Raw genomic sequence first — 27,068 nt, 5'->3', positions numbered from 1 at the left:
GAAGCTGTCACAACATTGTTAATCGGCTATACTCCAACAGGAAATAAAAAGTTTAGAAAATGATGGTTAATGTAGCAAAAAGAAATTAGTTGCTTCATTATTTAAAAACTGTGGGAAAATGTTAGGCTAACATTACATTTATAAAATGCTGTCTTTTTCTAATACCTTTTTATTTTTTGATTAATTTTTATTGGTGTACAGTTGCTATACATATTGTATTCATTTCTGTTGTAGAGCAAAGTGAATCAGCCATACATACACACATAGTCCCTCTTTTTTAATATCTTATTTTTATTTATGGGAAGCTGCTATATAACACAGGGAACCCAGCCTGGTGCTCTGTGACAAGCTAGGGGGATAGGATGGGGGTGGGGGTTGGGAGGCAGGCTCAGGAGGGAAGAGACATAGTTATGACCAATTCAAGCTATCCTACAGCAGAAATCAACACAACATCATACAGCAATTATCCTCCAATTAAATAAATAAATACAAATGCCTTTTAAAGTTATGCTGTAGGTTTATCCTAACATTTTGCTTCATACAATTTGCCATACAAAACTTGTATCCATATACATAACCACTTGCCCTTTAAAAAGCCACGAAAACACAGAGTCATTCTGCGCCATGTGGATTCTACCTGAGATGCCCAAGTCACAGTCTTGGGAGTGGTCCTCAGGAGAAACTGCATGCCAGGAAGTCAGTCAGCACGGCTCCTAAGGCATCTCTTCCAGCAGGGAGTGTGCAGGCTTGGGTGAGTTTATTTCCAACGAGAGTTAAAAGGCACAGAAAGTTGTCGAGCCGAAAAGAATGTTTTTTGCCAAAATATTTGATATATACTTGGCTTTTTCTGCCAAGTATATAAGAGACACAGATGTGGTGCGAAACAGGTCAACACAAATGGGACTAAGAAAGATCTACTAAATGCAGCATCCCTATGAACTGAGAAAAGCGTGTGTGCACATATATACATATACACACATGTGCATACGTGTATCCTTTCAACTATCAGAACTGTATTTGAAAGTGTGCCTCAAATGTTATCAGGTCATAAACCATTACAGAAGGAAAACAGTGATCCTTGAGGAGCTGGAAAAGGGAAATGAGCTTATAATTCATTCCCAGAGCCTTTGGGTGAATATGGTGGTGTGTAAAATTTGAGATAGTAACAGGATTTTTCTAGAGCACACAGGAATGAAGTGGGGAGACAAGGCATAGCAGGTTTACGAGTAAAATATGAGGTTTGCTGAGCAATCAGTAATTTGGTAGAGATGTCACTTATAAGAAGAGGGATATAGAGGATCTACTTACAGAAAAAGTCCTTAGGGCTAGAGACACATGATTTAGTCACTGAGTCATATCTGACTCTTTCGACCCTGTGGATTGTAGCCCTCCAGGCTCCTCTGTCCATGGGATTTTCCAGGGAAGAATACAGGAGTGCATTGCCATTTCCTCCTCCAATGGGATCGTCCCAAGCCAGGGATCAAACCAGCATCTCCTGCATTGCATGTGGATTCTTTGCCAGCTGAGCCACCAGGGAAGGCCCATGATGCATGGTCAATGGCAAAGATGCAAAATCAGAACTACAGGGAGAGCGGAGTCATGGATGAAACATCACGGTAACGGAGACTCAAAGGTGGTGTAAGGAGCAGGTAGCACCTCAGCCCCCAGCCACCTCCAGGGTCCTCGGGGCGCTCTGCAGCAGCTGTGACTACCTGGGGACCAGCCTCCTCTTTGGTCTCCACCAGCTTTGACCTTAAGCACTCAAATGAGTCTTCTTGAGGGGAAGATTCTCACAAATTGATTTTTACTCTATCCATTTCATCACTGAAAGGAGATGTTAAGGACAAAATTTTCCTGACACAGGGAGCCACCTCATGGGGTATCCTGGTAAACAAGGAAGGTACATTAAAGGATCCGGAACTCAGCAAGCTAGCCCAACAAGAAGGCAGAGTCTTGAGAAGAAAGACAGCTGGGTTACCCAGTGGATTAGCAGGGACCTATTTCTGAAGACGTTCTGCAGGTAGGCAGGAGGCAAGATTGAACTTTAACCAGAACTGGTCCCTTGCATGTATTTTCATGTCCAGCCAAGACCACATCCCACAAGAAAGTGGAGAATGGGCTGGTGAAGAATCCCTGCTCTCATGGCAGTGGCTGTAGCTGTAAGGACTCCCGACGGGAACTGGATTGTCAATCGAAGGGCAGGCAGAGGGGAGGCTACTATGTCCTGGTGATTTCTTACATATGACTCACTGTGTCAGACTGTCATTTTCTGTCATCTTCTTTAGTTTTCACCACACTTTGATGAGGGTACATTTATAATCCTTATTTAAGTGACAAAGAAGCTGAAGTTCAGAGAGATCAGGTATTTCATTCTAAAGCACAGAGTGATGCCAAAATATGGACCCAGAAACGTCTGACTCCAAAATGTATGCTGTTTTCAACAAACCTACTGGGCTCCCAGAAGGGTTTCCAAATGAGTTTATTCATTCTCCATTCAATGCATCTTATGTTTTGACAAGAACAACAAAGAACTAAAAAATATCCAGATGTTTAAAACTTAAGTAACGCGTTTTGAAATAACAATTCAATCAGAAAATATTTTTAAATTATGAGGAAAAGAGACATATCAAAAATTTTAAGAGCAGCAGCTAACACAGCACTCAGAAGAAAAATTATCGTACTAGAATGCAGAGTTTGAGTACTGCAAACTCAGTGATCTCAACCTCCATCTTAAGAAGCTGAATAAGGAAACGCAAAGAAATTAGAATCTCTCTAATAATACAGAGAAAAGTAAAACCTAAATAAGTAGAATGAGAAAATCAACAAAGTTAAACATTGGTTCTTTAAGAGTAGTAAAAATGATCATTCCCAAGCAAGACTAATCAAGTAAAATTCCAGTGAGAAATAAACTGTCAGCATCAAGAACAAATAAATACATTTTAACTGACTCCTGATAAGACACGGAGATGAGGAGAAGCAAGGGAGAGGATGAAAAACTGTACCTGTTTCGAAGCCATCCAGAAAAATCACGTTTCAGATTCTATTGTATTCAATTTAATCCCACGTACATTCATTAGAAGAGAACATAAGGACTATCAATCTAGTATTATCTGCCTAGAAAGGGCAAGCACATGAATTTTTGAAATAAAGTTGAGTTCAAATTCATTCTCTACCTTGACCTAAATGTATGACTTTTAGGAAATTATATAAACTTTCTGAACTTATTCTTCTCATTTAACAAATGGAGGATAGTAATATCAACCTCACAGGGCTGTTGGAAGGATTAGAGATAAAACAGCAAGCACAGGAGTAACTTACACCCTACAGAATGTAACATGACCCATAACCACGGCATCTGTAGTTTATTTGTAGGAAAGATACAAAAATATATCCGGGCGTAACGTCATTCATTTTGATATGTGACCTTTGCTGAAAAGTCTGGGCATTTATTTTTCTTGACTGGCCAACAGGTTTGGAGAGGTCATTCTTCAACAGAGAGGATGTTACCAACATATTAGCAAAATAAAAGAATCATATGAAAAATAAAATAAAAAACTATATAAAATTTCTACTCTAACTTTATACAGTAATTGGTGTGCTGTGATTCATGGGGTCACAAAGAGTCAGACATGACTGAGCGACTGAACTGAACTGAATTTTTCTTGACTATTAGATCAAGATAAAAACTATGTCAATAGCATAAGTTATTTTAAGATCCCGGAGGAAAAGGTTTCCATCTCCGGTGTTAATTTTATGACGAAAGTTTCCCCCAAAGTCCCAACTTTCCACCAGCATGTCTCCTGAATCGTGTGTGTTGATCTGCACTGCCAGGGCTCAGCCATGCTGACTGACTCATCTGCAAGATGAATCCTCAGGATCTTTGAAGAAACTGGTCACGGCTATGATGAGAAAGAAAAAAGGTCAAGAAGCAGCATGATACACCCCTTGGTCAACTCGCCAATGAAAGAAGACCCTTCATTAACAGCAAAAGTATGCACGGACCACTTAGCACCCACACGAGTTCCTTCTGCGGCAGTGACAATGCCGAGAAAGGTTAAGTCCCAGAGTGGATGACTGAAACTACAGCCCAATGTAGCTTCATTTCATGTGCAAAGCCATAGAAATAGATAACTGATGTTTGATGATAATATGTGGAGACAGGAACAACTGTCTGGCTCACACATGTCACAGATAGCTGCTGTGAACCTCAGCTGATGGTCAAGAAACAGCAGAAGCAGCAACCAAAGAGGAGAGACCCCATATTTCCATTGAGGATTGGTTTTCTCTTCTTCAAAAACTTCCTGAGGAAGTGTTGGGTCAAAGCATCAGGCAGCAAGAGGTCAAAGACTCTAGAAGAGGGCTGGTTGCCATCAGCAAGGGGACCCCGATTTTTTGCACAGAATACCTCCTACAGTATCAGCAGGTGAATGACTGTAGTTTTCGTAAAAATCAAATCACAAAGCAATGGAGTTCAATGGGAGTGGCTGGCACATAGTGGAGGGGGTTGTCTAGTGGGGGTAAAGTGGTTCCTTAAATTGCAGTCAAATCTGATTTTGTTAAATGTGAGTCAAGAAAGAGAGAGAGCCTTAGAAGTAGCTAGCAGCATCCCTGGGATTCTAGGATGGACCATCTCAGGCTCATCTCTAGCCCTCTGTCGTGACCAGCTGGGCACATTGGCTCTAAGTAGAGTCATCCATCCTCATCAACATTGTGATCTGGGATCCCCCACGTGAATACATGTGTGTATGTGTGTGCATGCTCAGTCATGTCTGACTCTTTGAGACCCCATGTCTTATAGCCTACCAGACTCCTCTGTCCATTCTTGTCTGGAATATTCCAGACAAGAATACTGGAGTGGGTTGCCATTTCCTACTCCAGGGGATCTTCCTGACCCAGGGGTTGGACCCTCATCTCTTATGTCTCTTGCACTAGTAGGTGGGTTCTTTATCACTAGCACCACCCAGAAAACCCACATGAATACATTCTAGGTGGGAAAAGTATCCTCATCCTCAAGGAAATAATGCTATGGAAGGAGTCTACAGTTGACATCTATATCCATGACATTCACTTTGAGCTCCCCTAGAGACAAGCAATGGCAACCCACTCCAGTATTCTTGCCTGGAAAATCCCATGGATGGAGGAGCTTGATAGGCTGCAGTCCATGGGGTCGCTAAGAGTCGGACATACTGAGTGACTTCACTTTCACTTTTCACTTTCACGCATTGGAGAAGGAAATGGCAACCCACTCCAGTATTCTTGCTTGGAGAATCCCAGGGACGGAGGAGCCTGGTGGGCTGCCGTCTATGGGGTCGCACAGAGTCAGACACGACTGAAGCGACTTAGCAGCAGCAGCAGCAGAGACAAGCAAGTTTCTTGCAAAGTCATCAAATTGTTAGATAAAACAGTTCGATACAATAGGGAACTGTTAGATACAACAGGGGACCCTGAGGGTCTGGTTATGCTGAATATATCATGACCTCATGGTTGGAGCAAACCAGCAGTGATTTCAAATATGGTCCCCAAGTTTAAGGTCACATGAACTGATGCTTGAGTGACAGGTGCTGGCCTCCTATGCAGGCCAGTCCACAAGTCCAGGTGGGAAGGTATGCTTAATTATTTTTGCAAGGTGAAGGATGAGTGAGCTCACCCAGAACCTACAGTTTGGGCCCTTCATGAAAAAATTTAAAAAAAAAGGTGAATGGTTAATGTAAGAAAAGAGATTAAAAGCGTTTTGTGAATGACTCACTTACATTCCCTAATCTTGTCTTGGGTTTTCATATTCCATTCTCTCAATGCAAAAGATCTTTGAGTAACTCAGACTGGTCAGATGTCTGCCACATCTCTTCTATGGCTGTTCCTTTGTTCTGTTTTCCCACCTAACCACTATAGAAAGCTTGTGTTATTTTCTGGCAGTTTCCAGAGAGAAGCCAGCCGGCTGATGGGGAATTCAGGTCATTGGAGAGACAAAGGCTTCAGCAAATGTTCCTTGAATCTGTCCCCCTGCCTTTCTGAAATGGTTGGTGGGAAAGGGTGGTGACAGGGAAGTGATGGGAAGCATTTCAGCTTCGACATTCTTTGAGAAAGTGTTTCTCTCTGCATCTATTCGACAGGAACTGTCTGTCCTGCATCTATCTGTCATATACGGGAAAATTTCCAAAGATGCTTTGGCACAGATCTCTGCCTGGAGTTAAATATTGACCACCCATCTTAAAAATAGTGAAGGGTCTCAGTTATGATAAAAGAGTCGCAGGTGATTTTAAAAAACATATACTTGGGGCTTCCCTGGTGGTACAGTGGATAAGAATCCACTTGCCAATGCAGGGGACATGGGTTCGATCCCAGGTCTGGGAAGATCCCACATGCCATGGAGCAAATAAGTCCTCATGCTGCCAACTGCTGAGCCCTGCACACCCTAGAGCCTGGGAGCCACAGCAAGAGAAGACACTGCAGTGTGAAGCCCGCACACCACAGCTCGAGACAAGCCCACATGGCAACGAAGACTAGCACGGTCAAAAATAAATAACTAAAATTTTTGAAAACCAGGAAAAAAAATAAAAATATATATCTATCTGTAATTTAAACTTTTCTCCAATGACTATGTGTTACGGGTAAACAGTTTTAGGATTCTACATTTTTAAAATTAGAAAACCATAAAGCTTGCTCTTTATGATTTGAGATTATGGCTGCAGCTGCTGCTCTACCCTCTACCCTCTAAATCAAGGGTCAAGGGGGCCAAGCTAGGAAGTCTTAGAAATCACCCAGTCCATTCCAGTGTTATAGATGATGGATTGAAGCCTGGAAAGGGCAGTGGGCTTTAAGGAGAATAAATGTGGAGGCTTGAAGTCAGGCCTCCTGTCTGTTGTGAGTGTCTGCTTAAAGCCTCCCTGAGCAGATCTGAGTGTTGGTGTCTAGAGGAGCTAGGCACCCACGGAGCTGACCTGGGTGTGAGCTGAGCTGTTTGTGTCTGTATGTAAGCCACAAAGTGTTAGGCATCTACAGCTGAAACCCAACCAAAGAAACCTCACCTGCAAGATACGGCAAGTCACAAGGCTTTTATAAACCCTTTGCTTTTGGCAAAATGTGCTTCTACACCCCTGAAAGTCAGGAGCTCTGGGTCACGCCTCTCACATGGGAAAGCAGGAAAGATGCCCTCAAATCTGGGGCATCTTTAGAAGCAAATCACTGCTAGAGTTGCGTGGGGAAGGATGAGGACCAGGGCGGGGGAACATCAGAAGGCCACTGGCTGGAAATGGTTTCTCGGCTAAGCTGGGAGAGGGGCAGAGTTCACTGAAGGTCACCACCCAGACTGCTGTCAAGGCCCAAGGGAAGAGCGTCTGCATGTGGCAGGAAAGCATCAGTTACCTGAGATTATCCATGCATCTAAATTTGACATTTCTTCCATCTAAGATGGACTTCAGTTTCCTTATAGAGGAGCCAGAGCATGAGTCACTGGAGGGAAATAAAAAAAAAGAAAGTGTTAAAATAACAAGAGCTCACAAGCTGGCTTGGTTTCTTCCAGGAGGCGGGCCCTGGGCAAGGCTATCGGATGAAGACGTGAAGTGGAGGGAGCTTCAGAGAGCTCACAGGTCCGCAGCAGAGTCAAAGGTGTGAACTAGGTAGAGACCTACCACGGAGATACAATTAAGAGACTGTTGAGTGAGTGAAAGTCGCTCAGTCGTGTCCGACTCTTTGCCACCCCATGGACTTAGTCCATGGAATTCTCCAGGCCAGAATACTGGAGTGGGTGGCCTTTCCTTTCTCTAGGGGATCTTCCCAACCCAGGGATCGAACCCAGGTCTCCCACACTGCAGGCAGATTCTTTACCAGCTGAGCCACCAGGGAAGCCCAAGAATACTGGAGTGGGTAGCCTATCCCTTCTCCAGCGGAACTTCCCAACCCGGGAATTGAACCTGGGCCTCCTGCTGAGCGGATTCTTTACCAGCTGAGCTATGTTGGGATAGGGTAAAGGTAGAGTAAGGCCCCATTCATTTCCTGAGCCAGTCTTTTCTCAGCGCATTCATCCCTGTGACTGTGGATTCTTTCATGGGCTGATTCCTGAAATAAGCCTGAGAATATACAGGAGTACAGAGTAGTAACACATACCTGGGAGGTTTTCCAGTGTCATGTACCAGCCAAGCCTCTAGTTCAACCTGTGGCCTCAAGTTAGGGGCTTCCACTCGTCCAAATATGCTAAGAGAGAAGAGACACAGAACATTGTTAACCCCAGACTGAATTGTTGGAGCACCCACAGCCCCTGTGAAAAGTCATCGGGCCGGGTGTCACTGGTTAGAACCTACCGTTTGGAAGTGACCCATGATTTGCATCAGAATCAGCCACCTTTACTTATTCAGGATGACCTCAAATAAGTAAGATTCTCAAAATAAGGGTCTTCATCTGTGCATTGATGCTGATTCTTTACACACTTGCTATTCCAAGAAGATACAGTTCTCTTACACTCTCTTAGACCAAGGTAAGGAACTCATTAGAATTGCAGAATCTCTGCCCACCGCCACCTGCTGAATCAGAGCCAGCAGCCCAACAATTCTTAGGTGATCCCCACGCACAGTGAGTTTGAGAAGCGTGTCGTTGAAAGACCCCTATGTCCTGTTCTGACCCCAGCCCTAAGCTCTCCTCATTAGGCTCCCCCACTCCTGTTACAAGTACTTGGGCCCCTAATATCAGATTACAAAATTCTGGACTGTTCACACTTGCACCCAAAAGCCCAAAAGGTTGGGGTCAGAAGAAGACAAGAGGACAAAGGCTCCCTGGTGGACTCAAACATTAACAGAGGACAAGAGGGGGCTTCTCTGGTGATCCAGTGGTTAAGAATCCGCTTGCAGTGCAGGAGACGTGGGTTCAAACCTTGGTTGGGGAACTAAGATCCCGCATGTCATGCGGGCAACTGCAACTAAGACAGGAGGTAGCCAAATATTAAAAAAAAAAAGAGGAAAGAAGGAAAATTCATCTGGGGCATCTGGAGTGCCTGGCGGTGGCACGTTAGTCACTCGGTTATTCCAGCTCTTGTGATCCCATGGACTGTGATCCCATCCCAGAGGAGCCTACCAGGCTCCTCTGCCCATGGAGAGGAGTACACTGGAGCGGGTTGCCATTTCCTTCTCCAGGGGATCTTCCCAACTCAGGGATCAAACTCACATCTCCTGCATTGGCAGGCAGATTCTTTACTGCTGAGCCATGTGGGAAGCCCCTGGGGCACATTAATATATGTTCCCTCATCTCAATCAGCCTTATCCAGGGAAAGGTTGGAGAAGCAAGACTGGAAAGGTAAGCAATGTGGAAGAACCTGTAAGTGCAGAAGGGGGTCAGCGAAGGAAAGCAAGGGTGAGACCAGAGTCACTGGTGTGGGCGAAAGGAGGTACTCAACCAGCACTTCCTCTGTCTGGCATGTGGCTCAGCATTTTTCATACACCCTCCCAGTCCATCTTCACATCACCAGCACCTCCTCAGGTACACAGAGACTAGAGGGGCCCTACTAAGGTCACCCAGGTAAGATGTCATGACCTCTGGAGTCCCTGCTTTTAACCATGACAATAAACTGCTGACACTGCCTGCAAAGATGGAATGCAGGCCAAAGGCATGGCAGAGCTCCTGCTGTTCTCAGCAGCAGATTCACTGGGATCCATACTGTCCAGGAAGGAGACAGGAGTCCTGGGCAGATGTTTGTGGACGAGAAGACTTTAGACAGGCAGAAGGAAGGAGGGGACAGGTCATGTGGGGAAACAGGGTGAGCAAAAGGGAAATGGGCAGGACTGGGTGTTAGGAGAGAGAGAGCGGGCATGCTCAGCCAGTTGAGTCCAAAGCTTTGTGGCCCCATGGAATGTAGCTCGCCAGGCTCCTCTGTCCATGGGATTCTTCAGGCAAGAATCCTGGAGTGGGTGGCCATTTTCTCTTCCAGGGGATCTTCCCAACCCAGGAATTGAACCCACGTCTCCTGTGTCTCCTGCACTGGCAGGCAGATTCTTCACCACTGAGCCACCTGGGAAGCTCTACAGGAGAGACAGCAGGCCTCAAAAAGCTAAGAGGAAGCGTTGGACCCTGTGCAAGGACCTTTAGAGAATTTTAAACAACGGAGAAACTGGACAAAAGTGTTGACTTAGAAAGACAAAATCTCACCATAGAATACAACACTTTACCTTTTGTAGCCCACATCTTCAGTCCTGAGGTCGACATGAAAAGTATATTCTTCTAAAGGCGAAAGAGCCAGTAGGAGACTGTGTTAGCCCTAACCCACCGGAGGCAAAGAGACAAGTACCTCATGCTATCAAAGGCGTTCTCCAACGATCCATTGAGCACCACCCGGACTGTATTACAGGCACTTTCTGCAAACTTAAAAACAGAAACACCATGCCTCAGCTTGCAGACTTAATGCCTGTCCCCAGCAGGTCCATCCCCAACAGCTCTTAACATCAGCTGGTGAAAGAGCAGCTGCCCATAGGGTTCTACCTCGGACAGGTGAGGTCTAAGTAATGTTCACCCCAAATTACTGGCGGGCATATGCTTCCCTCCAGACCTCTGGAAGCCACTGTTCAGCTTCATCGCTGCTAAGTTGGCGGTTCAAAGGCAGAAGCCCAGATGAGTAAGGACAGCATCACATCGCTGCTAAGTTGGCGGTTCAAAGGCAGAAGCCCAGATGAGTAAGGACAGCATCACATCGCTGCTAAGTTGGCGGTTCAAAGGCAGAAGCCCAGATGAGTAAGGACAGCATCACATCGCTGCTAAGTTGGCGGTTCAAAGGCAGAAGCCCAGATGAGTAAGGACAGCATCACATCGCTGCTAAGTTGGCGGTTCAAAGGCAGAAGCCCAGATGAGTAAGGACAGCATCACATCGCTGCTAAGTTGGCGGTTCAAAGGCAGAAGCCCAGATGAGTAAGGACAGCATCACATCGCTGCTAAGTTGGCGGTTCAAAGGCAGAAGCCCAGATGAGTAAGACAGCATCACATCGCTGCTAAGTTGGCGGTTCAAAGGCAGAAGCCCAGATGAGTAAGGACAGCATCACATCGCTGCTAAGTTGGCGGTTCAAAGGCAGAAGCCCAGATGAGTAAGGACAGCATCACATCGCTGCTAAGTTGGCGGTTCAAAGGCAGAAGCCCAGATGAGTAAGACAGCATCACATCGCTGCTAAGTTGGCGGTTCAAAGGCAGAAGCCCAGATGAGTAAGGACAGCATCACATCGCTGCTAAGTTGGCGGTTCAAAGGCAGAAGCCCAGATGAGTAAGACAGCATCACATCGCTGCTAAGTTGGCGGTTCAAAGGCAGAAGCCCAGATGAGTAAGACAGCATCACATCGCTGCTAAGTTGGCGGTTCAAAGGCAGAAGCCCAGATGAGTAAGGACAGCATCACATCGCTGCTAAGTTGGCGGTTCAAAGGCAGAAGCCCAGATGAGTAAGGACAGCATCACATCGCTGCTAAGTTGGCGGTTCAAAGGCAGAAGCCCAGATGAGTAAGGACAGCATCACATCGCTGCTAAGTTGGCGGTTCAAAGGCAGAAGCCCAGATGAGTAAGACAGCATCACATCGCTGCTAAGTTGGCGGTTCAAAGGCAGAAGCCCAGATGAGTAAGGACAGCATCACATCGCTGCTAAGTTGGCGGTTCAAAGGCAGAAGCCCAGATGAGTAAGGACAGCATCACATCGCTGCTAAGTTGGCGGTTCAAAGGCAGAAGCCCAGATGAGTAAGACAGCATCACATCGCTGCTAAGTTGGCGGTTCAAAGGCAGAAGCCCAGATGAGTAAGGACAGCATCACATCGCTGCTAAGTTGGCGGTTCAAAGGCAGAAGCCCAGATGAGTAAGGACAGCATCACATCGCTGCTAAGTTGGCGGTTCAAAGGCAGAAGCCCAGATGAGTAAGGACAGCATCACATCGCTGCTAAGTTGGCGGTTCAAAGGCAGAAGCCCAGATGAGTAAGGACAGCATCACATCGCTGCTAAGTTGGCGGTTCAAAGGCAGAAGCCCAGATGAGTAAGGACAGCATCACATCGCTGCTAAGTTGGCGGTTCAAAGGCAGAAGCCCAGATGAGTAAGGACAGCATCACATCGCTGCTAAGTTGGCGGTTCAAAGGCAGAAGCCCAGATGAGTAAGGACAGCATCACATCGCTGCTAAGTTGGCGGTTCAAAGGCAGAAGCCCAGATGAGTAAGGACAGCATCACATCGCTGCTAAGTTGGCGGTTCAAAGGCAGAAGCCCAGATGAGTAAGGACAGCATCACATCGCTGCTAAGTTGGCGGTTCAAAGGCAGAAGCCCAGATGAGTAAGGACAGCATCACATCGCTGCTAAGTTGGCGGTTCAAAGGCAGAAGCCCAGATGAGTAAGGACAGCATCACATCGCTGCTAAGTTGGCGGTTCAAAGGCAGAAGCCCAGATGAGTAAGGACAGCATCACATCGCTGCTAAGTTGGCGGTTCAAAGGCAGAAGCCCAGATGAGTAAGGACAGCATCACATCGCTGCTAAGTTGGCGGTTCAAAGGCAGAAGCCCAGATGAGTAAGGACAGCATCACATCGCTGCTAAGTTGGCGGTTCAAAGGCAGAAGCCCAGATGAGTAAGGACAGCATCACATCGCTGCTAAGTTGGCGGTTCAAAGGCAGAAGCCCAGATGAGTAAGGACAGCATCACATCGCTGCTAAGTTGGCGGTTCAAAGGCAGAAGCCCAGATGAGTAAGGACAGCATCACATCGCTGCTAAGTTGGCGGTTCAAAGGCAGAAGCCCAGATGAGTAAGGACAGCATCACATCGCTGCTAAGTTGGCGGTTCAAAGGCAGAAGCCCAGATGAGTAAGACAGCATCACATCGCTGCTAAGTTGGCGGTTCAAAGGCAGAAGCCCAGATGAGTAAGGACAGCATCACATCGCTGCTAAGTTGGCGGTTCAAAGGCAGAAGCCCAGATGAGTAAGGACAGCATCACATCGCTGCTAAGTTGGCGGTTCAAAGGCAGAAGCCCAGATGAGTAAGGACAGCATCACATCGCTGCTAAGTTGGCGGTTCAAAGGCAGAAGCCCAGATGAGTAAGACAGCATCACATCGCTGCTAAGTTGGCGGTTCAAAGGCAGAAGCCCAGATGAGTAAGGACAGCATCACATCGCTGCTAAGTTGGCGGTTCAAAGGCAGAAGCCCAGATGAGTAAGACAGCATCACATCGCTGCTAAGTTGGCGGTTCAAAGGCAGAAGCCCAGATGAGTAAGACAGCATCACATCGCTGCTAAGTTGGCGGTTCAAAGGCAGAAGCCCAGATGAGTAAGGACAGCATCACATCGCTGCTAAGTTGGCGGTTCAAAGGCAGAAGCCCAGATGAGTAAGGACAGCATCACATCGCTGCTAAGTTGGCGGTTCAAAGGCAGAAGCCCAGATGAGTAAGGACAGCATCACATCGCTGCTAAGTTGGCGGTTCAAAGGCAGAAGCCCAGATGAGTAAGGACAGCATCACATCGCTGCTAAGTTGGCGGTTCAAAGGCAGAAGCCCAGATGAGTAAGGACAGCATCACATCGCTGCTAAGTTGGCGGTTCAAAGGCAGAAGCCCAGATGAGTAAGGACAGCATCACATCGCTGCTAAGTTGGCGGTTCAAAGGCAGAAGCCCAGATGAGTAAGGACAGCATCACATCGCTGCTAAGTTGGCGGTTCAAAGGCAGAAGCCCAGATGAGTAAGGACAGCATCACATCGCTGCTAAGTTGGCGGTTCAAAGGCAGAAGCCCAGATGAGTAAGGACAGCATCACATCGCTGCTAAGTTGGCGGTTCAAAGGCAGAAGCCCAGATGAGTAAGGACAGCATCACATCGCTGCTAAGTTGGCGGTTCAAAGGCAGAAGCCCAGATGAGTAAGGACAGCATCACTGCCAGAGAAGGGCGGCAGCACTGCTTTCCTAACACCACGCACTGTAGACACCATACCTCTTATTCAGTGGAAGCAGACCCTTCAGCAGTAAGAAAGGAAGAAAGACAACAGAAAATGCCAAGGAGAAAGAAACTGTGACAGACGGCGGCCCTGAAGGATGCATGGGCATACTGAGGAATGGAGAATGAATGAACAAGTGGATATTTTTGAACATGGGGTTTTAGTTCTTCATGCAACAAAGATTCAGCTGGAATCTTCGCTAGATGCTGGGGAAAATAAGATGAACAAAAGTATGTGATCTAGGGAGGGGAGATGGGATACATGTATATGCATGGCTGAGTCCCTTCACTGTTCACCAGAAACTGTGACAACATTGTTTGTTAATCAGCTATATGCTAGTACAAAATTAAAACACTATGCAATATACTATTTCTTCCAGGAGGCCCACCCAGGCCCCTGGGACTATCTTTGCATCCTCTTCTCACATTATCCAGCTCTAGGGCATTGTGATGATGAGTTTAACGTGGGTTTAGACCCTGGGACTAAGAGTTGTGAGCCTGGCCGTCCCACCCACCTCCACAGCGCTGGAGCCTTGCAGCCAGGGCACTGTCCAGAGTGGGCGCCCAAGGAAAGTCCATGGACGGAGAACAGGGAAGGAGAGCAAGATGCCCAAACACCCTGTGATGGAGAGCAGCGAGGAACCAGCAAAGGCACAACAGAGGAGGACCAGAACCAAGTGCTAGAGGATGAATAGGATTTCGCCTGGTAGGGATTGGGGCAGGTGCACACAGAAAGGCCAGGACAGGGCTGATGCAGTGGTCCAGTGGTTAATAATCTGCCTATCAGTGTAGGAGACACAGGTTCGATCCCTGGTCTGGGAAGATCCCACATGCTGCAGAGCAATGAAACCCATGCACCACAACTTCTGAAGCCCCTGAGGCCAGAGTCTGTGCTCCCCAACAAAAGAAGCCACACCAGTGAGAAGTCCTCACACTGCAACTAGAGAAAGCCTGGGTGCAGCAACGACGACCCAGAATGGCCAAAAATAAATAAATCAATAAAAGTATTTTAAAAATAAGCACAAAAGTAGCTTAGAGTGAGGCCAGAAATATATAGACAGAGAGGAAGATGGTATTTCCCATCGTGAATTCTGGCTTGGGAGTCAGACACCTTGGAAAAAACACTCACGTTTGCCACTTGCTGCGTCTCTTTAGTGGGATGCTTATTTACCTGCACCTCCACTTTGTCATCTGTAAAATGGGTATGATACTCAAGGTGCCTGCTTCACAGAGTTCTTGCGAGGATGCATGATTTTCATCCACATAAAACCCTGAGGACTACACCTAGCACACAGTGAATGATCTGCAAATGTAGATTATTAAGACAGTTCCAGGAATCTAAGATGGGCCAATACCTGGATCAGAGGATTCAACCAAGCCAGAGGTGCCTGGCAGCCAAAGCTCCAAAAAAAGGCAGAAGCAGGGAATCTTCATCTACAGCCTGAGACCTTCCATGAATGGCCACAAAGTACATGTGAAAATCTTTTGGCACATGCTTACGAACATTTTTCTCAGGAAAGAACCCTAAACTTTTTTCTAAAAACCCTAAACTTGTTTCTAAAAGGATCTGGGATGCTCCCTTCTCCAAGTGAATTAAAACCAACCACCGACCGGATGACCTCCTAAGCTCTCTAGTCTCCAAATTCTAGAATTTCCTGTGTGGTACTTACCCTTTTGTTTGTTTTTCTTAATAAAGTGGATTATTTTATTTTAATATTTTTAACTGGAGGATAACTGCTTTACAATGTTGGGTAGGTTTCACACAGCACAACATGCCAGTACCAGTGAAGTCGCTCAGTCGTGTCTGACTCTGCGATCCCATGGACTGTAGCCCACCAGGCTCCTCCATCCATGGAATTGTCTAGGCAAGAGGACTGGAATGGGTTGCCATTTCCTTCTCCAGGGGATCTTCCCAACCCAGGGATTGAACCCAAGTCTCCCACATTGCAGGCAGACACTTAACCGTCTGAGCTACCAGGGAAGTCCAAAAAACATGAACCAGCCACAAATATATATATATCCCCTCCCTCTAGAATCTCCTTCCCATTCTGCCCCCATCCTACCCTGGTTCTTACCCTTTCAGACAGCACTTCCCAGAATACAGAAACATAGTTGGTTCTGCAGTCTTTCCTCCAGTCTGGACAAGACCAAATGTTCAAATCTAAAAGACATGGTTTGCAGAAAAGTACTTAAAGTGGGAGAGAAAAGGCGTAATTCATCTCTGCTCTTTGTGGGCTGTCGGATCACAGTGGAGCCACTTTCTGTGGCATCACTGCCAAGATGGAGGGCGGAGAATGGACACCTCTCGACCCAATTTAACTAAGGGCCCCCTGAATCCCTTCCAAGTCCTCAGCTTACCCTCCACACCCCAGACAGGAGCACAGTGACAAGCTTTGAGTCATCATTCTGGGAAACTGCAGCAAAACCTCATCGGACAGAGACAAGCCCCCAGTAGAATTTCCAGTTCCAGGAAGAATCTGAGATCATTTCCTCCCTCACCGCTTTCATCCCCACACCCTTAGGCTCAGATACCCTCAGAGTCTTCCTACACACACCACATCCAGGCAGGCTCAGCTGTCAGCGAGGAACCACAGACATAATGCAGGAACACGCAGTTTCTGTGCTACTTCTACCAAGGATACCTGCTTTAACACAGACATTTATTTGTATTGCTTTTTATTGAGGTATAGCAGAGGATGAGCTGGTTAGCCAGCATGACCGACTCGATGGACATGAATTTGAGCAAACTCTGGGAGACAGTGCAGGACAGGGAAGCCTGGTAAGCTGCACTGTATTGGGTCGCAAAGAGTTGGACACGACTTAGCAACTGAACAGCTGCAACAACAAATAATTGACAAATAAAATTGTAAACTACCTAAAGGGTATAATATATATATATATATAAAGGGTATATATAATGATTTGATATGCATACATATTGTGGAAAGATTCTCCCCCATCAGGTTAATTAGTGCATCCATCACCTCACATTCTTTTTTTTTTTTTGGATGAGAACTTTGAAGTCCTTATGGCAAAAGCTGAGTGCAGAAGAATTGATGCTTTTGAACTGTGGTGTTGAAGAAGACTCTTGAGAGTTCCTTGGACTGCAAGGAGATCCAACCAGTCCATCCTAAAGGAGATCAGTCCTGGGTATTCACTGGAAGGACTGATGTTGAAGCTGAAACTCCAATACTTTGGCCACCTGATGCAAAAAGCTGACTCATTTGAAAAGACCCTGATGCTGGGAAAGATTGAGAGCAAGAGGAGAAGGGGACGGCAGAGGATGAGATGGTTGGATGGTATCACGGACTCAATGGACATGGGTTTGGGTGGATTCTGGGAGTTGGTGATGGACAGGGAGGCCTGGTGTGCTGTGGTTCATGAGGTCACAAAGAGTTGGACACAACTGAGCGACTGAACTGAACTGATGGCTTCTGTGGTGGCTCAACAGGTAAAGAATCCACCTGCAATGCAGGAAACCCTGGTTTGATTCCTGGATTGAGACGATCTCCTGGAGAAGGGCACAGCTACCCACTCCAGTATTCTGGCCTGGAGAATTCCACAGACTGTATAGTCCATGGGGTCACAAAGAGTTGGACATGACTGAGCGACTTTCACTTTCTTTGAAGTCCTACTGTCTCATCAAATTTCTATTATATAATACAGAGTTAACAATTACGGGCACCACGTTACACATTAAATTCTCAGATCTTATCTGTCTAATACATGAAAAGTTTTACCCTTCTTTCCTTATTTCCTCCATTTTCCAACCCCTGGAAACCACTTATGTAGTCTCTGTTTCTATGAATTCCTTTTTTTTTTTTTTTTTTAAAGATTCCCCTTATAACTGATACCATGCTACATCTGTCTTTTTCTGTCTGGTTTATTTCACTTAGCACAATACCCTCCAGCTTCATCGTATTGTCACAAATTATGGGACTTTCTTTTTTCAAAGTCTGAATAATATCCCATTTTGTGTGTATATATCACATTTTCTTTATCCAATGCATTTGACTATACAAGCATTTATTGAGTATTATGTCCTGGAGACAAAGAGATGAAGTAGATAAAAGTTCTACCTTCAGAGGTCCCGGTGATCTGCTATAATCAAATAAATCAGAGAAAAGTCAATTTGGGTTGGGGGTGGTATGCAGCAGCAGGAGGGAAGGTGATGTTGAACTTGGTTTTGAAGGATGAATAAGAGTCTTCAGACAGATGAGCTAGAGAAAGGGGCTCCATGTGGAGAGAGCAGTGCACAGGCGTGGGATTTAGAATGATTTTGGCAGAGCAGAAGGGATGGGGAGGGGCTGGACTGATGATCAGGTGTATGAAAGACAGAATTCAGACTTTATCTTAGAGGCAAAGAGAGCTGTTTGGGTTTTAGGTACGAGACAGAAGCAATCCCATTGGGATGGCCAGATGGAGGCTGACCTAAAGGGGTCAGGGGTAAGCAGTCTGTCCAGCAATAAAGGAGAGGATGTTAGTGAGCTGGATTCAGGCAGTGGTAACAGACACAGGAAGGAAAGGATGAATGCCAGGTAAATGACTAGGTGGGGACTGATTGGGCATGGCAGCGGAGGGCAGAATGAGAGTGAAGCCACAATCTGGCATGGTGTCACTGTGGCTTTGCACCAGCAAGCAGGTCCTGGGGGTGTGGAGAGAGCCCAGAACCCTTTCTCGTGCCCCAGAAGTCAGGCACATAGCAGCCGCCTGTCTCCTCTGCAGGTATGTGCACAGCGGACCCTACAAAAACACCCACCTTTCTGCTCCCCTCTCATTATAGGTTGACTCGTGTACCCCCCAAAAGATGTGTTGAAGGGTGTTTGCAGATGTAATCAAGTCACAATGAGACTGCTACTTCAATTAAAATAATTAATTTTTTAAAATGAGACCGCTAGGTTGGGTGGGTCCTAGTCCCATAAGGCTGAGGTCCTTATGAGAAGGGAGGTTTGGTTACAGAGGCAAACACAGGGAGAAGACGCTGTGGAGACGCACAGGAATAAGACAGCCAAGTGGGGATGGAGACAGAGGGTGGAGTGATGTATCCATGAGCAAGGTTTTCCAGCAAACACCAGAAGCTGGAAGAATCAGAGTCTCTCCCCCTGGAAACTTCAGACAGAGCACGGCCCAGCCGACACTTTGATCGAGGACTTCTAGCCTCTAGAGGTGTGAGAAAATAAATTTATATTGTTTGATGCCACATTCATTAGATCATAGAGAAAGCAAGGGAGTTCCAGAAAAACACCTACTTCTCCTTCCTTGACTACGCTAAAGCCTTTGACTGTGTGGACATGCCGAACTGTGGAAAATTCTCAAAGAGATGGGAATATCAGACCACCTTACCTGTCTCCTAAGAAACCTGTATGCAGGACATGGAACAATGGACTGGTTCCAAATTGGGGAAGGAGTATGACAGGACTGTATATTTTCACCCTACTTATTTAATTTATATTCAGAGTACATCATAAGAAACGCTGTATGAATCAAGCTGGAATCGAGATTGTGTGTGTGTGTGTGTGTGTGTGTGTGTGTGTGTGTGCTCAGTCGCTCAGTTGTGTCAGACTCTTTGTGACTCTGTGAAATGCAGCCTGCCAGGCCCCTCTGTCCATGGGATTTTCTCAGCAATAATACTGGAGTGGGTTTCCATGCCCTCCTCCAGGGGATCTTCCTGACCCAAGGATCAAACTCTCATCTCCTGCATTAGCAGGCAGGTTCTTTATCACTGAGCCACCTGCCAGGAGAAATATCAGCAACCTCAAACATGCAGATAATACCACTCTTAATGGCAGAAAGTGAAGAGGAACTAAAGAGCCTCTAGATGAGGGTGAAAGAGGAGAGTGAAAAAGCTGGCGTGAATCTCAATTTTCAAAAAACTAAGATCATGGCATCTGGTCCCATCACTTCATGGCAAATAGAAGGGGGAAAAGTGGAAACAGTGACAGACTTTATTTTCTTGGGCTCCTAAATCACTGCAGAGAGCAAATGCAAAGATAAAATTAATAGACTTTAGCTCCTTGGAAGGAAAACTATGACAAACCTAGACAGCATATTAAAAAGCAGAGACATTACTTTGCTGACAAAGGTCTGTTTAGTCAAAGCTATGGTTTTTTTCCAGGAGTCATGTATGGATGTGAGAGTTGGGCTATAAAGAAGGCTGAGTGCTAAAGAATTGATACTTTTGAATTGTGGTGCTGGAGAAGACTCTTGAGAATCCCTTGGACTGAAGGGAGATCAAATCAGTCAATCCTAAAGGAAATCAGTCCTGAATATTCATTGGAAGGACTGGTGCTGAAGCTCAAATAATTTGGCCACCTGACGTGAAGAACTGACTCATTAGAAAAGACCCAGATGCTAGAAAGTTTGGAGGCAGGAGGAGAAGGGAGCAGTAGAGGATGAGACGGTTGGATGGCATCACCGGACATGCTCAATGAACATGGATTTGAGCAAGCTCTGGGAGATAGTAGAGGACAGAGGAGCCTGGTGTGCTTCAGTCCATGGGGTCACAAAGAGCTGGACATGACTTAGTGACTGAACAACAACAAAAACGTGGTTCCTCATTACGGCATCCTCAGGAAAATAACATAACTACAGATGTGGGCTTGACTGCCAATGACAGAAAATAAAGCTCTAGATCAGAAACCTTCCAGGAAGTAATCCTGAGGGTTTCCATAATAATTAAATGCATTAAAAACAAAATAACACAAATGAGAACAAAACCTTTTCCACGTACAGATGTAAATAAATACTGTGGAGTTGAAAGATAAATTTGAATCATCTCTAATAGAGGCAGAAATGTTGATGATAATGAAGTGAACATACATTTTGTAAGGTGCTACAACTGTGCCCCTGTTCATAGGGTTTCATGAACATAAAGCTTTTTTATCTTCACAACCATATCCAGAGAGAAGTTCCTGAGTTTGTCACCTACCTCCTGCCCACAAGGATATCTCCCCCTTGCCACCTGCTCATTAGATAAAAGTTTAAAGTCATACGGAAAAAGAAAATGAGAGAAATTTTACAATAAAGAGAAATCAAGTACCTAAAAATCAGAATAAGAAGTTTTTTTTTTTTTAAGAAGTTTTTTTAAAAAAAAGGAATTAAAAGGTTACAATGGAAACTGCTGCTGCTGCTGCTGCTAAGTTACTTCAGTCGTGTCCGACTCTTAGCGACCCCATGGACTGCAGCCTACCATTTTCATAATAAACCAAACCAACAAGGCAGAATTAATGTAGCAAAAAATAAGGAAAAAGTATTTAAACCAGACTGTAGAACAATGAAACATAAATTTAGGAATGGAAAGACAGCAAACAAAATAAGGGGAAGAGGTTAAAATCAGTAAAAACTGAGGCCAAAGAAGGAAGCTGACAAAATAAAATGACCTATATGGGATTTAACTGAAAAGAAAGCAGTAATAAAGAACTCTAAATGGTAAATGGATGAGAAGTGGATGTTTATATACCTTTAACTTTAAGAAAGAATTGAAGTGGTAAATTGAAAAAAAAAAAAAAAAGCTAAAAAGTTTTAAGGAAACACATTTAAAAGCTAAAAGGATTAAATGAATGACCATCAAAAGCTGAAGCAGGTGGACTCTTTACCACTAGTGCTGCTGGGAAGCCCAACTTACAGTAAAGGAAATTTTAAAAGGAAAGCAAGAAATATGGCAAAAACTGGAAGATAGCCAAAAAGAAAAGAAAATGGAGACACATATTTATATGTCATATTTCTGGATGGAAAGTCTAGATTAAAAATGAATTGAAAATTACAAAATAAAAACACTAGATGAAAATATAGACGACTTCAATCTCGCCTGAGGAAAACCTCAGCAAAACAGGCAACCCAGTAGCCAGATGGGACAGGGTTGACAGACTTCCCTGCCTTTCTGTAGACAAAACACAGAATATAAACAGTATTAAAAGAAAAACAGAAGCTGAGAAAAATAGATATGTGACAGAAAACAGGCAGGATGTCACGTGGTTAAGAATACAGATCCTTCAGCCAGTAATCCTGGGTCTGCTCCAGCTCTACCACTCACTAGCTGACAACTCACTCTGCAGCCCTGGGCCTCAGACTTCTCATCTATACAATGGGATCATCGCAGGAGTCCTGAAGGATTAAATGAGCAAATATTCATACAGCACATAGAGCAATGACTGGGACTATTGTAAGTCCCAATAAATAGTAGCAATCACTGTTGACATATATCGAACTTCTTTAAGAAAGCAATAAACATCCCAATAAAAGGATTAATACATATGAGCTGTCAGTTAACAACAGGAATAGAAATGTCCACCATTAAATACGCAAATATGCTGAGCCTCAAAATCAAAGCTAGGCAAACAACAAGGTCCTACAGTGTAGCACAGGGGGCCACACTCAGTCTCCCGGGATCAATCAGAATGGAAAAGAGTGCACATGTGAGTTTAAATGAGTCACTTCGCTGTACGGCAGAAACCAGCAGAACCCTGTAAATCAACGATACTTCAATTTCAAAAACTGGAGGAGCTTCCCTGGTGGCTCAGTCCAGTTCAGTTCAGTCGCTCAGTGGTGTCCGACTCTTTGTGACCCCATGGACTGCGGCACGCCAGGCCTTCCTGTCCATCACCAACGGCTGGAGTTTACTCAAACTCATGCCAATTGAGTCGGTGATGCCATCCAACCATCTCATCCTCTGTCTTCCCCTTCTCCTCTCGCCTTCAGTCATTCCCAGATCGAGGTCTTTTCAAATGAGTCAGTTCTCTGCATCAGGCGGCCAAACTATTGGAGTTTCAGCTTCAATGTCAGTCCTTCCAATGAATATTCAGGACTGATTTCCTTTAGGATGAACTGGATGGATCTCCTTGCAGTCCAAGGGACTCTCAAGAGTCTTCCCCAAAACCACAGTTCAAAAGCATCAATTCTTCATCACTCAGCTTTCTTTATGGTCCAAGTCTCACACCCATACACAACTACTGGAAAAACCACAGCTTTGACTAGACAGACCTTTGTTGGCAAAATAATGTCTCTGCTTTTTAATATGCTGTCTAGGTTGGTCGTAACTTTTCTTCCAAGGAGTAAATCTCTTTTAATTTCATGGCTGAAGTCACCATCTGCAGTGATTTTGGAGGCCCCCTCAAAATAAAGTCTGTCACTGTTTCCACTCTTTCCCCATCTATTTGCCTTGAAGTGATGGGACCAGGTGCCATGATTTTAGTTTTCTGAATGTTGAACTTTAAGCCGACTTTTTCCCTGGTGGCTCAGTGGTGAAGAATCCACCCCCCAATGCAGGAGATATGGGTCTATGCCCGATCCAAGAAGATCCCACATGCCAAGGAGCAGCTAAGCCCATGGACCCCAACCATGGAAGCCCATGCGCCCAGGAGCCCGTGATCCTGCCATGCAGAAGGCATGGCAACGAGAGGCCCGCACACGGCAACTAGAGAGTAGCCCCCATGTGCCCCAACGAGGGAAAAAGCCTGCACAGCAACAGAGACCCAGCACAGCCAAAAATAAATACATTAAAAAAATCATTTTTTTAAAAAGAGTGCATCCTTTTTGTATTTGGAAACAGCCCACATCTGGGCTGAAGAAGCCACCACACTAAGTTGTGTTTTTTTTTGTAAGTAAAAAGCAATAAAATAATATTAAGAATAAAATATATAAAGTAAAAGAATAAAATGATATAAAGTAAAAATGGCCACATTATAAATAAAAAGAGAAGGAGAAAAAGAAGTCAAAGCACAGTCAGACTTTCTCGGCAGAAATACCTTCCCACAAGGAGGTGTTTTCGGTCTTTCTAGGAAATAAAGGGACCTCTCATCTCTGGCAGAGCTGCACACAGCCCGAGACAGAGAAGCCCAGCATGTGGCCCCTGGGGGCTGTTCTGCAAATCAAGGACTTCTGCCTGGTTCTCTTGGAGGCTCCTCCTGCCCAAGAATTCTTTGGTCCTGAATGACGCCCTTAGAGAAAGCAGACCACCAACCATTCCAAAGCAGGCTACACCTTCCCTCAGGAAGGAGAGAATCAGGAAGCTTGGACAGTCCCAAATCCTGAAGTCATTTTTTTTTTCCTAGAAAACATGAACTGGCCTACAGAATGCTGTCTTCCATCGGCCCAAGGAGCACTCACAGAGCACCAGGCTCCTGTGCCCTGCACTTCCCCAGGGCCACCCCACGCGCCCCAGATCTCACCAGAAGAGCCTGGCTCTCCACACCACCTGAGGCCATCCGCAAGGTAACCCAGCAGCGTGTCCTCCAGAGTCATCAGGCGCCGCCTTTTCGCAGTATTCATGAGCCAGCTCCTTCGTTTTGCTCCAGAAGACTTGCTAGGAAAGAATAAACACAATCTATTATTGAGATTAACTTACTAAGTTGAATAAAAACACCAAATCTGCATCTTTTTTAAATTAAAGACAACATGGGAAACATCACGTAAATCACCTCTATAAGGACAGCGGGCATCATCAATTTCTGTGTGTGAGTGAGAGGGCGCATATGTATGCGTGTGTGCGTGTGCATGTGTGTGTGTGTTCTCTAGGTCACAATGTAAAGTGAAGTGGTTTTTCTGGACTGCAGGAAAAAAGCCTGAAAGCCACTAATCGGTATCTTATAATAGGACTTCCCTGCTGGTCCAATGGTTAAGAAACTGCCTGCCAACACCGGGGACACAGGTCTGATCCCCGATGTGGGAAGATCCCACACGTCAAGGGACAATGAAGCCCGCGAATCACGACTACTAAAGCCCGCACCTCCCAGACTCCCTGCTCTGCAACAAGAAAAGTCACTGCACTAGAGAAAAGCCTGAGCTCAGCAACAAAGACCCAAAATCAAATAAATAAAAATAAAATAAATTTAAAAGTTCAGCCAAAGTTAAATAAATAAAAAAGTTTTAAAAATCTTAGAATTTTTAAAGCTCCAAACACATCTGGGGAAGGCATTAAGAAGTTCCAAATTCCTAAAGTTCTTGGCAAAACAATTTTTTCTACATGCCATTTTCTGGGAGAAGTGTTCGTTGGTTCTTAAAGAGCTCTACAATCCCGATTTCCCCCTCAAATCTCCCCTAGCCCCTTACAAACAAAGGAAAAGAACACAGTGAACTCTGTCAGGGACGCTTGTAAAGTTCAGTGTCAGAACCTTCTTCTGTTCGATGGATCTGTTTGTTCTCAGTAGGAGGCAGTGGAGGGTGCACTTTGCAGCCAGGCCCTGGAGTCTCACTGCCTTTATAAAACCCAACATCACTGCTCACTAGCTCTCTGACCTCCGGCGACTAAAGTATCTCTAAGCCTCGCATTCCCCATCCGTAAAATGGTGTGTGTGCACTTAGTCGCTTCAGTCGTATCTGACTTTTTGTGACCCCGTGGACTGTAGTCCACCAGGCTCCTCTGTCCATGGGATTCCCCAGGCAAGAATACTGGAATGGGCAGCCATGCCTTAGGGGCTTCCTTGGTGGCTCAGATGGTAACAAGTGCACCTGTGATGCAGGAGACCCGGGTTTGATCCCTGGGTCAGGAAGATCCCCTGGAGAAGGGAATGGCAACCCACTCCTGAATTCTTGCCTGAAGAATCCCATGGACAGAGGAGCCTGGTGGGCTACAGTCCATGGGGTCACAAAGAATTGGACATGACTGACTGACCAACACTTGCCATGCCTTCCTCCAGGGGGTCTTCCCAACCCAGGGATCAGACCTTGGTCTCTTACATCTCCTGCACTGAGACCCTGGTCTCTTACCTCTCTTGCATTGGCAGGTGGATTCTTGACCTCTTAGCCACCATCCATAATGATGGTGAGGAAGCTCTGAGACGCTGAGATGAAAGGAGACAATGCAGGCCAAGTGCTTGTCCCTGTCAGTGGCCCCGTCACTAATTCAGCCAGCGTCTCCTAGGTGCTAATCTACTCTGTGAAAGGCCTCGTGCGTGTTGTGCCAGCCAGAGTGCCACAGTGACCGCAGCTCTAGCAATGGGAGGAGACGCTGTAATTTGTGGCTTTAAGGCTTCAGGGCTACATGAAGATGATTTGGGGCACACTGAATTTTCACCTTAAACGCCGATTGTAGAAAAGATACACTCCATGGGTACGGGGGGTTTACGATGGAGGGGACACAAGTATACCTATGACCGAGTCATATTGATTTATGGCACAAACCATCACAATACTGTAATTATCCTAAAATTAAATAAAGTTTTTTAAAAAGAAAAGATGCACTCCGTTAGAGACCTTTTCCAGTATAATTAGTGTGTTAAAATTCAGGCCTGTCTGGCTCTAAATCTTGAACCCTGTACATTTAAGCTGAGCACTCTCAAGACCATCAAACTCAGTCATCACTGGTCCCCCAACTCATGAAGTCTCGGTATTCTTTCTGGTTAAATGGAAATACTGGTGCCTAACCTGCCTATTTCACAGGTTCACAGTGAAAACCTAACAGGATAAGGCTCAGAAAGTCCTTTATAAGCAAAAAGGACCCTCAGAAAATTCAAAAAGGCATTGCTGTTACCATCATCACTATCACCAGAGGTTAGGGAGAGTTTTGAATTTTATCAGGTGGATTACTTTTGTTTGGATTGGATTGGGATTTACGCTAGGTTTGTTTTGCCTGATTTTTGGCCAACTTTCCTTTCCTCTTTCTACATCCCCAGTCCTCTCTCTCATCTCTTATCCCCCGGGGTGTCCTGAATCCCGGTGACATCCTGTTCTCCCATAGGCCCACAAGCTCCCTCCCCACCAGTCAAGCCTACATCCTAATGTTCAATTTTCCTCTTCCCTCACCCTGATCATGACCTCTTCCTTTTGGCTTTTATGCTCAGTTTTTAAATCCATAACTTGGCCCCAGTTACCTGGCCACAAGGCACAGTGGGAGGTGCCAGGTTGATCAGGGAGTTGTAGTCTTCCTTTGTCGCTTTGCAGGGATCCTTGGAAATGAAGGCACTCATGAATGCCTGCCTGATCGCTTGGCAGTTTCTGCTTCTGTGGGATAAGACAGGAAGCAAAGTAAAAGATGAATAATTCGATTTCAAACATATGTTTAGAGCACAAAGCCTCCCAGGTGGTACTAGCGGTAATGAATCTGCCTGCGAATGCAAGAGATGCAGGAGGCACGGGTTCCATCCCTGGGTAGGGAAGGTCCCCTGGAGGAGGGCATGGCAACCCACTCCAGTATTCTTGCCTGGAGAATCCCATGCACAGAGAAG

The 27,068-nt window shown here is 45.5% G+C and overlaps 1 protein-coding gene across 1 annotated transcript; it reads right to left on the bottom strand.

The window, feature by feature from the left end:
* Window positions 1-3,347: 3,347 nt before the first annotated feature.
* CD38 (CD38 molecule) lies at window positions 3,348-24,344 on the bottom strand. The gene is given in 8 exon segments (XM_070371904.1): window positions 3,348-3,899; window positions 7,363-7,449; window positions 8,104-8,190; window positions 10,271-10,344; window positions 15,984-16,069; window positions 24,075-24,160; window positions 24,162-24,208; window positions 24,324-24,344. Coding segments are annotated over 8 exon segments (516 nt in total). The 3' UTR covers window positions 3,348-3,871.
* Window positions 24,345-27,068: the final 2,724 nt, after the last annotated feature.

Source organism: Bos mutus, chromosome 6 (assembly GCF_027580195.1).
Source record: "Bos mutus isolate GX-2022 chromosome 6, NWIPB_WYAK_1.1, whole genome shotgun sequence".
Lineage (NCBI taxonomy): Eukaryota > Metazoa > Chordata > Mammalia > Artiodactyla > Bovidae > Bos > Bos mutus.
This window is presented reverse-complemented; position numbering and strand designations above follow the sequence as displayed.